This window comes from Stegostoma tigrinum, chromosome 14, assembly GCF_030684315.1.
Source record: "Stegostoma tigrinum isolate sSteTig4 chromosome 14, sSteTig4.hap1, whole genome shotgun sequence".
In the NCBI taxonomy this organism is placed as follows: Eukaryota; Metazoa; Chordata; class Chondrichthyes; order Orectolobiformes; family Stegostomatidae; genus Stegostoma; species Stegostoma tigrinum.
Window position 1 is genome coordinate 67,720,900 of NC_081367.1, and position 12,340 is coordinate 67,733,239.

At 42.6% G+C, this 12,340-nt stretch overlaps 1 protein-coding gene across 2 annotated transcripts in view; it reads left to right on the plus strand.

Annotated features, from left to right (window-relative positions):
* Positions 1-8,299: 8,299 nt before the first annotated feature.
* The window catches only part of wwtr1 (WW domain containing transcription regulator 1), a 175,844-nt gene continuing 171,803 nt past the window's right edge, over positions 8,300-12,340 (plus strand). Inside the window, exon 1 of one of the 2 annotated variants that reach the window (XM_048542168.2) lies at positions 8,300-9,068. In XM_048542168.2, coding sequence (XP_048398125.1) covers positions 8,659-9,068 — 410 coding nt within the window. In that variant the 5' untranslated portion in view covers positions 8,300-8,658. The remainder of the gene's footprint in view (positions 9,069-12,340) is intronic. The other variant, XM_048542169.2, reaches the window with a different exon arrangement.

A 12,340-nucleotide genomic window follows, 5' to 3' on the forward strand; every position in this document is an offset into this window, starting at 1 on the left:
TGACTCTGTGAGGGTGGGGCACTTTCTCTAAGTGGACATTATTCATCTGCAAGCCTATAGAAAGGGATGTGGGCCAGTATTTGTCACCCATCCCTGGTTCACCATATTACAGAATTGTTATGGCCCAAGAAGGAAACTGTTCAGCCCATCATGCCTGAACCTTTCTATTACTTAGTGCCAATTTCCTGCCTTTTCCCCAGATCTCTATCCAAGTAATTTTTCAGTGCCTTCTCAAATGCCTCAGTTGAACCCGCCTCTTCCACATTCCCAGGCAGTGCTTTCCACACCCCAACTACTCACAGATTGGAAAGAGTTTTTCTCACATTACACTTGCCTTGTTTGCATATCACTTTAAATCTATGCCCTCTTGTTCTTTTTTTCTTTTACAAGAGACCTTTTAGTTGTCCTTGAGAAGGTTGTTGTGAGCTATCTTCTTAAACCATTGCCCTCCATTTGGTGTAAGGAGATTCACAATGCTCTTAGTAAGAGAGATCCAGGATTTTGACCGAGAGGCACTGAGAGACTAGTAATATATTGTCAGGATGGCGAGTAGCTTGGAGTGAAACTTGTGGTGTTGTGGATAGTGCACACTGCTCCTACTGATCATTGGTAGTGGAGGGAGTGGATATGGTGCCAATCTAGAGATCTACTTTGTCCTGGATGGTGTTAAGCTTCATGATTGTGTTGTTGGAGCTGCAATCATACAAACAAATGGTGAGTACTTCAGTACACTCCTGACCTTTGACAAGCAGATGGTGGACACATAGGAGATGAGTTATTTGCTGCAGGAATCCTAGACTCTGACCTACACTTGCAGCCAGAGTATCTAAATGGCTAGTCCAGTTCAGTTTCTGGTCAATGGTAGTCCCCAACATGTTGCTAGTGGGGAATTCAGCAATAGTAATGTGATTAAATGCCAAAGGGTAATGGATAGATTCTCTCTTCTTGCAGATGGTCAATGCCGGAGCACCTATGTGGCAAATGTTTCTTGACACTTTTTGGCCCAACCATTGATGTTGTCCAGGTCTTACTGCATTAGAACATTGGCTGCTTTAGTATCTGAGGAGTTGCGATTGGTGCTGAACATTGTGCAGTTATCAACAGACATTCCCACTTCTGCTCTTATGCTATCCTGAGACTATTTTGGAGTTTTAGATTCACCATTCAGGAGATCAAAACTCTCAAAATTGAAAAACAAAACTCTTACCAAGTGTATCAGATTGCTTGATGATGTAGGGTGTAATTATCAGCACATTAAACACTGCACCCACAAGCACAACACTGCACCATACATTTCTGCTATAGAAAGCAATATAATTGCAGACAACATAAGTCTTTACTTAATATTGTCTCATAAAAGACAGAAAGAAATATGTTGGTATTTGCACTACACTTTTCATGATCATAGATCACCCCAAAGACAGCCAATAAAGTTTTTGGAGTTAATGTTATGATATAGGTAACATTTTGCTGACTTTGAATTTATTATTGAACGGAAATTTAACTGGAATGAGGTACAAAGAATGACTTTTGAAAATTTTGTACAAAGATCATTAGACTGGAAAATTTTATCTCAAGATAACCTGTTACAGGCTGAAGCCTTTTGACAAACAAGCCAATAACAACTTACAACAGTATAGCACATCTTGGGCAACAAAATATTCGCAGGCATTTGACACGCAGGATTTGGACCCAAGCAAGAATAAAGAGGGAGAGAGGAAAAGTTCAGTGTGTCGATATTAAGGGGTTGTTTGAAATTGCAAAAAAATGTAGGGAGTTTAGAGATTTCACTCCAGAGTGTGGCTGTAGAGTGATTAGAAGTTCCACTGGGAATATGGGAATAGAGGAATTAACATGAGATGGACTAGAATCAAAGGAATATAAGCATGAACATGGAATTAGGTAGAGCATAGCCCTGGACAAAGAGTAACAAATTCCTGTGTAGAATAGGATGTGGGTAGCAGGCTATGGGATGACTATTTCTGGAGGAGCGTGGCCAGAGAAATGTTGGAAAAGTTAAGTCTGAAGGGGATGTGTATGTAGATGAACGTTGCATTGGCAACTTGAATTAAGTAAGAAGGGAGATTAGCAATATTTCAAAACTGGAAGTGATGGACTGTAAATGGCTTATATGCTCATCTCAGGGTTGAAAAAATAAGAAAGCAATAGCTGTTCAGGATGATGAACAAGGTGTCAGGAAAGGTTAGTTGTGAATGTCAATAATAAATGGTAACAGAATGAGTTTGGTGATATCAATGTTGAATTACAAGAAGTGTAGTAGAGGAAGTTTTACCAGGCTGATTCTTGGGATGACAGGACTGACAGCAGTAGTACAGCACAGGAATGGGCTTTTTGTCCCAAAACGTTGTGCTGAACATGATGCCAAATTAAACTAATCCTTCTACCTGCCTTTGGTCCATAACCCTCCATTCCTTGCATATTCATGTGCTTACCTAGAAGTCCCTTAAATGCCCCTTTCATATCTGCCTCCACCACTAACCCTGGCAGCGTGTTCAAATTCCTACCACTCTGTGTAAAAAATGTACCCCTCACATCTTCTTTGAACTAAATGTATGCCCCCTAATTTTGACATTTCAACTCTTAGAAAAAGATTCTGACTGTCAGCCCTATTTATGCATTTCATAATTTTGTAGACTTGTATCAAGGGACATAGGAAGAGAAATTTTTCAGCACCACTCATGACTACTCAGATACTGCAGCAGTCTATATCTAAAGGCGCTGAGGTCTGGACAATATCCAGGCTCGGGTTGATAAGTGGCAAGTAACATTCATGCCACACAAGCATCAGGTAATGACAATCTCCAACAAGAGAGAATGTAATTATTTCCCTTGACATTCAAAGGCATTATCATCACTCAATCACTTATTATCAACATCCTGAGGGTTACCATTGACCAGAAACAGAACTGGATTAGTCATATAAGTACTGTAATTACAAAAACAGGTCAGAGGCTAGGAATCTTCCCACATGTAACTGACCCCTGACTCTCCAAAGCCTGTAATTAATCCAAATGCACAAGTCAGGAGTGTGATGGAATACTCCCCACTTGCCACGATGGGTGCAGCTCCAACAACACTCATAAAGCTTGACACCATCCAGGACAAAGCAAACCATTTTTTCAGCACCACATCCACAAAAATTCACTTTCTCTGCCATCAATGCTTAGCGGCAGTAGTGTGTACAATGCACTCATAACACTGTGGATATATTTTATACTTTTGTTTTATACTTACAGGATGTCAACATTGCTGCATGGCCAGCATTTAATACCTCTCCCGAGTTGCTCTTGGGAAGTTAGGGATGAGCTGGGACTTATTTTACAGCACCTTATAAACCCATCACCATGATCATCTAGAAGGAGAGTGGTGCATATATGCAGATTCATGGCAACAGTACATCCTGAAAGTTGACTTCCAAACTTACACTTGTGCATCCTGCGTTGGAAATCTATCACCGTTCCTTCCTAGCATTCCCTCTTCCATGGCATTGTGGGTCTGCCCATAGCACGTGGGCTGCAGCAGTTCAAGAAAACAGCTCACCATCACATTCTGAAGCGCAAATAGACATGGTCAAACATCCACATGCCATTAATGAATTCAGAAAAGGGATAAGGAGCCATACCGTTTCGGATTGAAATTAGAAGATGTTCTTTTCTCTCAATGGTTGTGACTCTTTGGACACCAACCCAAAGGGCTGGAGATGCCCCAAAGTTGAGTTTATTTGAGAAGAAAATTGATAGAGTTTTGGGCGCTAAGGGAATTGAAGGATGTGGAAATAGGTCAGGAATATAAAGTTAAGGTACAATGTCATTGTGATTGGTGGATCAAGTATGAGGAATCAGCATAGCCCACACCTGCTCCTTTGAATTTTGTTTTTAATGAATCTTTGCAATGATCAATATAATAATGACAGTTCAGGCAATGCAATTACTTTAACGTGTGAACCTGATCATAAACAAGGAAAGTCCCTTGAGCTATCTTGTCTGCTGTAGAAAACTCTATAATTGGCTCATTATAGTATGAGACTTTTGTTCCCGTCATTGTAGTTATAAGCCTATTCAGTCTGTTGATCAATGTTTGTATGGAACAAAACTTCTTTGCATTGTGGTAAATTTACCTATTATTAGTTTGGCCCTCTCTCTTTTAAAGATAGCCATTTTTAAAACTGTGGACTGAAATTAGTTGTAACTGTTTTAAAATCAATGTTTTAAAGGATTAAAACATGTTTTAAAAAGTAAATAACCTGATTCTTAAGGTAAGCATTGAGTAAATAACTGTTTGAACTAACAATAATTAAAGTGGCTACAGATGAATTGGAGCTGAGGGGTTTTGCATACAGCTAAATAGGAACAGGAAATTTATTGGCCTGTGGACTTGTGACTGATTATCAATGTCAAAAACCTTTTTGCTTGCTAACATCTGTGTGACTGGTGCACAGTTAAGTGAATAGCTTGGGACTGGAACAACATTGAGGGAAAGGTTTTGATCTCGACCAACACAGAAGCTGTCTCTCTGTTCTCTGCAGTCAAAACACATTTTAAACCTGAAGAAGGACAATTTATCTTTCCTTCAACAGTTGTTCAGACTTTTGACTGATTAGGTTGAGACAATTTCATGTCACCCAGGCACCTTGTCCCTCTTGCAAACCAATGAAACATCAGAAAAATGACTACTGGAAAGCAACATTCCAATCAGCACAAGAATCAGGAGGACCATCATAGCAACCCAGGATTAGGAACCACAGAATTCCCTCCCTCCACCCATAACCTATTTTTTCCTTTCTATGCGTCCGTGTGTGAGTGTAGAGGGGAGTTCTTAAGGACACCAGAATTTTAATTTGGAGAGTTAAATGCTGACTGTTCAAAACTGTTTACTTGTAATGCAGTAAATAGTCATTCTTGTTAAATAAGTATAGAAAGCTGATCTTTACTTTCATAGAATCCCTACAGTCTGGAAGCAGGCCATTCAGCCCATTGAGTCAACACCAACCCTCACCCAGATCCACCCCCCACCTTATCCCTGTAACCCTGCATTCCATCCAGCCTGCACATCCCTGGATACTATGAGCATTTTAGCATGGCCAAGCCATCCAACCTACACATCTTTAGGCTATGGGAGGAAAACGGAGCAAATCCATGCAGACACAGGGAGAATGTGAAAACTCTACACAGATAGTCGCCCGATGGTGGAATTGAACCCAGGTCCCTGGTGCTGTGAGGCAGCAGCCCAACCATTAAGCCAGATTACCTCCAACCTGGATCTGGAAATCAGGTAAGCTGAGGAATTATGTGAATTTAAGCTAAAAATCTTTAACTTTTGAGATGACTCCCAGAATGGTAAACCCGGATTTTCAGAGCGAACTGCTCCAAAGAGGCATGTCACTTCATTGACCTTTCATGCTCAGTAGAGCACAATTTCAATGTTATATTTTTGGCTTTAATCTCAATGTTTGGCATCAGCCTTGATGCAGTGACTGCCCTCCCCAGTTGGAGTCAGAAAGTTGTTGGTTCAAATATCAGTCCAAAGATTTGTGTACAAAATCAAGTCCCTCACAGAATTGAGGGATACAGCATTGTCAAATGTACCATCATGTAGTTGAGAAATGAAATGAAGGCACCCTCAGCTGGGATGTAAATAGTCTTTTGCCACAATTTCAAAGAAGGACAGGAGATCTATACTCTGTCTCCTGGCCAGTATTGATCCCTCGACCAACATGATGAAAACTTGCTGTTTATGGGAGCTTGCTATGAACAAATTGGCTTCCATATTGCCTGCTTAAGTACTTCCTTGGCTGTTAGGCACTTTGGCGACTAGCGTTGTGAAAAACTCTACAAGCTCTTTCTTTACAAATAAAAAGGTAACACTGGGGAAGCTCAGCGGGTCTGGCAGCATCTGTGGAGAAAGAAACAGAGTTAATGCTTTGAGTCTGTTATGACTCTGCTTTGGAACTTTCTGCTCGAGTTGCCCTATGCTCCAGTGCTTGATTCACAACGGGCTTGTATTTTTCTTGGCTAGAAAGTACAGCAGCAGAATAATTAGTCGCAATGGTGTCGCTCGTCAATTTCATCATTTCATGAATTTCTGCACATGTCCTTCACATTCACGATTCCACATCAATGGCATTAAAACAGTAACAGCACAGACTGTTCCAGACACTACACCCACTGTGAAAATGGCCTCTTAATTCAGATTATCTCTGCCTGTGTTATATCTGCCTGGGGGCTCTGAACAGGAATGCCACCTTTTGCCAAGCTTGAAACTGAACAATGCATACAGCAGGGGTGATGGTGGGATAAAGATCATGATTTAACTTTTGAAGTTTTTTTTGCTGCTGAGCTATGTTAAACTGGCCAACCTCAATCACTAAATAAATCAATACATTTTGCCTGATGTAAGTGACAGAATAGGAAAGTAACACTGTTCTTGTTCCTAGCAGATATACACTTCTGAATGTTTGATTTAAATTTTATCAGTTTCCCACTCTGATAGTCAGGGGCAGGGTGGGTACAGGAGAATGGGCTTAAGTCATGATCGGACAGCAGAGCAGACTTGATGGGCCGAACGGCATAATTCTTCCTCCTATATCTTATTGACAAATGTACAAAATCAGATCGATGGCAGGAATCTTGGGCCTGAATTCCAACCCTGATACAAAAAGAATTAGAATTATTGTGTTGTACAACACAGAATTAGACCCTTTAATCCAACTCATGCATGCCATACAGATATCCTAACTTGACCTATTTGAGATAGTAAGAACTGCCAACGTTGGGGTCAGAAATAACACAGTGGGGAGCTGGAGGAACACAACGGGCCAGGCAGCATTAGAGGAGCAGGAAGGTTGACGTTTCAGGTTGGGACCCATTAGTCCCATTTGCCAGCATTTGGCCCACATCCCTCTAACTGCTTCCTACTTGTGTATTCATGCAGATGCCTTTTAAATATTGTAATTGTGCCAGCCTCCATCACTTCCTCTGGCAGCTCATATCACACTCATACCATCCTCTGCATGAAAAGGTTGCCCATCAGGTCCCTTTTAAATCTCTTCCCTCTCACCTTAAACCTATGCCCTCTAGTTCTGGACTCCCCCTACCCTGGGAAAAAAGACCATGGCTATTTACCGTCTCCATGCCCTTCTTAATTTTACAACCTCTATAAGGTCACCCCTCAACCTCTGACCCTCCAGGGACATCAGACCCAGTCTATTCAGCCTCTCTCTATAGCTCAAACTCTCCAACCCCGGCAGCATCCTTGTAAATATTTTCTGAAGTTTCACAACGTCCTTCGTACAGCGGTTGCACTTAACAGTGGATGGAAACTGGCACTGGGGGCATTTGTCTGGCCTGCAGTGCCTTCAGATGCTTCGAGGGTTGCATCTGCCACTTTTTATTGCCATGCCACCTGACAAAGTGCTGGTCTTGCAGGACCCACCGTTAGAGCACGATAAGGAAACGGGGAAGGGAGAAGAGGTTCCGTACCATCGGGGGAAAAAGAAGAGAAAGAAAAAGGAGGAAAGTTAAACGGGAGCGGCGAGTCAATAAGGAGAATGGAAAGCCAGACAGATAGAGTGACAGGAGTAAATAGATTGGGGGAGGGAGGCGGGGATTAAAATTCCTCTATTCCATATATGGTAATAAAAGAAAGGCAAAGTGATTTCGCGTTCGGTCGCTATTCTTAAGGTCACACAACTCAAAAGCAAAAGGCGAGGAGTGGGCGGTGCGGGTATTGTGGTAACACACACACACACACACACAGATTTCTTGGAGTGCCCGAGGGTTATTTCTGTTTTCTTCGTGAATCCTTTACCCCCCCCCCCCCTTACATTCCTGCAGTGTTCCCGGAGCTGGATCCCATTCAGGAGGGGTTTGAAATTCCGCCCCTCCCTTCTCTCGTTTGCAAAACCTTTCCATTTAATTAATCAATGAATTATTTTTTTTTGTTGGGGGGTGGGAAGAAAAAGAATAATGATCATTACGGTTTTGCAAGCCTTGCTCCCTCAACGTCAGCAAGAGACGCAATCAGAGTTTTCTTTTTCTCTGCTCGGTCTAAAAGTACACCCTCCCCTTCTGTTACCCCCACCCCCCCCCTCACAAACCCGACCTCATACACTTCCCTACCCCCTCAGCAAAAATAAAGCAGCAGTAATGAGAGGGTGAATCTGCTGAAAAGTTGCTTGGGTAGAAGTTTTGTTTACATCTTTTTTTGGGAGGGGATTTGGAGAGTCGGGGGGGGGGGGAAGTAGTAGGGAAGGGAGAGGTGGAAATTGACAAAGACTGATTTCCATAGTAAGTTTCACCGTTCTGATTTGCTCAGGTCAAAGCAGCCAGACTGAGAGCTCATGAATAATTAAACCCGGGAGCCCTGGAGCCTGTAGAAACGGCGCTGACCGAGTGAACACTCCTTAGAAACTTGAGTTTCCTCAACTTTTTTTTTCTCGCTCTCTCTCACTCGCCTGGAGTTTGCAGACGGCCGATCATGAAAATTATTTTACACTCGCACTTTTGAAGACTGGACTGGTTCAGGGGGGCGGGGGAACTTTTTTTTTGAAAAAAAAAGTTTTATCAGTTGTAGAAAGTTTTCCAAACTTAGTATTTATTTTTTAAAAAGAGATATTATATCTATCTATATCATTCTGCAATGGATCAAAATCCTATTCCGCCGCCGGGACAGACTATTGTCCGAGTCCTGGGAGATTCCGAGACCGATTTGGAAGCGTTATTTAACGCCGTCATGAACCCCAAACCAGGCGCTGTCCCTCATCAGGTGCCCATGAGGATGAGGAAATTGCCCGAGTCTTTCTTCAAGCAGCCCGACTCCGGATCGCACTCCCGTCAGTCCAGCACGGACTCCAGCAGTAACTTGCCTCAGTTCCAGGTGCAGCACATCCGATCGCACTCGTCCCCGGCCTCTCTGCCCGTCAGTGCTAACCCGAACTCGCAACCGTACGCCCACCTCCGGCAGCAGTCCTTCGACAACATAGACGATGTGCCGTTACCCCCTGGCTGGGAAATGGCCAAAACCCCGTCAGGCCAGAGATACTTCTTAAAGTGAGTACCCCTTGGTGTTCCCTTGTCCCATTTCCAGCTTCAATTTCAACCACCTTGAACTTTGCCCTAGTTTCCAGGCACGCTGTACGATTAAAACAATAGCAAACTTTTCCTGCACTTCTCCTGAATGCAAATGTGCCCGTAATAACCTACAGGGGTGAAAATAGTTCTGAGGAAGGGTCACTCGACTCGAAACATTAACTCTGATTTCTCTCCACACATGCTGCCAGACCTGCTGAGCTTTTTCGAGCTTTTTTGGTTGGGGTGGAATTACACTTCGATTCGACACGATGGGCCAAATGGCCTCATGCAACACAGTAAATCTCGCTACTTCTGTATTTCTAATTTCTCTGTAAATGAAACTATCTCCCCCCCCCCAGCTTGTTTACTCGTATTGACAGTAATTTCAGTAATTCCATTTTGACAAGGGCAGGAGGGAACAGGCAGTCTTGGGAATAAAGTGTAAGTTTGTAACTTTTTTTGTTCGATCAACGAAACCAGGGCATATTTTGTGTTTCTTAAATAAAAATAACATGTAAAGAATCGCCTTTGTTAAGACCGTAGTTTGGTCCAACTGCAAAAAGAAGAGACCTATAGTAAAAGTTATCCATATGAAGATTTTGTAAAGTCCTTTCTGTCTCAATAATATTGAAAGAATGAGATTGATTAGAACGGTTTAGGAGAACTATGATCGGCACCGTCGACAGTGCACTGAGCACAAGTGACTGTGATTGGTGCGGTAAAGTGAAGGGGTGGGCACAAAACATTTGTACAGATTATTCAAATAGCATCGTGGGTTTACCAAGGTGAGAAATGCTGCTGTTTCGTAATGTGATTTGGAAATGGCACTTTGGGCAGCTAGCGTGCTGACTAGAAGCAAAAACAGAAATGGTCCTGGACTCAGTTAATTCTGTATTCTCTTCAGAGACTTAACTAGACCTGCCCAGTTTCTCCAGCAATCTGTTTGTTTGTGTTTCAGACCTTCAGCACCCATAGTTTAGTTTTGGTTTTGTTTAGTGTTCCTATTGTGTCTCCTTTAGAACATAAGACATAGGATCAGAGGCAGGCCATTCAGCCCATGCCCATCAAGTCTACTTCACCTTTCAACAAGACCATGACTGATCTGATGTGTCAAGTCCACTTTTCTGCCTTCCCCCGCCCCTCGACAATAAGCCTTGATTTTCCTTACTGATTAAAAATCTGCCCACTGTAGCCTTGAACATACTTCATGACTCTGCCTCAACAGCCCTCTGCAGTAAAAAAATCCCCAAGATTCACTGCCCACTGAGTGAAGAAATTCCTCCTCTTTGTCTTAAATGTGTGCCCCCTTATTCTGAGGTGATGCGCTTTGGTCCTAGACTCTGCCACAAGGGGGAAACAACCTTTCTGCATTTACCCTGTCAAGATCCCTAAGAGTTTTCGATGTATCATTGCGGTTGCATATCATTCTTCTAAATTTTAATGAGAACAGGCCCAACCGACTCAACTTCCCCTCATAAAACCATCCCTCCATACCCAGAATCAGTCTCTGACTTCTCTGGACAGCAGTATATCCAATGCCATTATATCTTTCCTCAGTTAAAGAGGCAACAACTGTTCACACTATTTCAGTCGTGATTTGTCTAGTGTCTTCTATAGTTTTAGTTAACTAGGGTGCAAATAAAATCAGAGAGGGTTTGCTTTGCTTGCAGTGTACTGGGCAATATCTAAACTCCGATGGCAAAACATCTGTCCATACCAGTTCCTGCACCAACATTAGCTCTCTGAGTGTGACTGTGTACTTAGTGCTAGTTTGCTGTCCGGACTCGCTAACTATGCACCAGCAACCCTGGTCCAACTCTCTTTTTATGAGTTTCTGCCAGCTGTTAGGGAGATTTATGTCCAGTCAGTTTCAGCAAAACTTGGATTATCTGCAGGTTTTAAATTCAGCTCCAAGAGGAAGTAGGACAATGTCTTAGTAGCCATGAATGCAAATCACACAACCCACTCCCCATTCAGTTTTAGGATCCCTGTGTAGTTTCTGTCAGAATGCCTTTGCTGTATACTTGGGAGCAGGATATTGTCGAGCCCTTGTATTTGACCTTATTTATATACTGAACCATCGTCCTTTTTGAGAGCTGTTGTCAGTCTTCTATTGGGTGGAAGGAGGTGCAAGTTTTTTTTGTTCTATTTGCTATTATTCATTGGGTTTGGAAGAGAATGTACACTTTTTGCCAAATTAATTGGGACACATGTTACAGACAGCGAGCCTTCAGCCAGTGCAACCTCCACCCATCCCTTACCAAGGGCTAAGCGATGTTCATTATTTGTAACACTATTTATCTTTTGTGCCATTACACTGCACAAGCTACATAATATTTCTATCAAGGTTAAAATTTACAGCCTCCCACTTGGTGGCTGTTGATAACGGTAGTTATTTTGGCATTAACACAATATTTGCCACTTGACTGGATAGTCAATACTCTGAAGACTTAGCCACACAGTGTAGACGGGAGAAAAATGATTCTAGTTATTTGTCCATCAGCTTTACCAGAGGGAGCTTGTACTATATCCCTTCCCACTGACGAACCACAATAATTCATTGCCTGCATCACCAGCTTTAAAACATCTCCACCCCCAACCTGTTCTTAGTAGTGTAGATGAGCAGAGAGATCTCGGTGTCCATGTACACAGATCCTTGAAAGTTGCCACCCAGGTTGACAGGGCTGTTAAGAAGGCATACAGTGTTTTAGCTTCTATTAATAGAGGGATCGAGTTCCAGAACCAAGAGGTTATGCTGCAGCTGTACAAAACTCTGGTGCGGCCGCACTTGGAGTATTGCATACAGTTCTGGTCATCGCATTGTAAGAAGGATGTGGAAGCTTTGGAAAGGGTGCAGAGGAGATTTACTAGGATGTTGCCTGGTATGGAGGGAAGGTCTTACGAGGAAAGGCTGAGGGACTTGAGGCTGTTTTCATTAGAGAGAAGAAGGTTGAGAGGTGACTTAATTGAAACATATAAAATAATCAGAGGGTTAGATAGGGTGGATAGGGAGAGCCTTTTTCCTAGGATGGTGACGGCAAGCACGAGGGGGCATAGCTTTAAATTGAGGGGTGAAAGATATGGGACAGATGTCAGAGGTAGTTTCTTTACTCAGAGAGTAGTAAGGGAATGGAACGCTTTGCCTGCAACGGGAGTAGATTCACCAACTTTAGGTACATTTAAGTCGTCATTGGATAAGCATATGGACGTACATGGAATAGTGTAGGTTAGATGGGCTTGAGATCGGTATG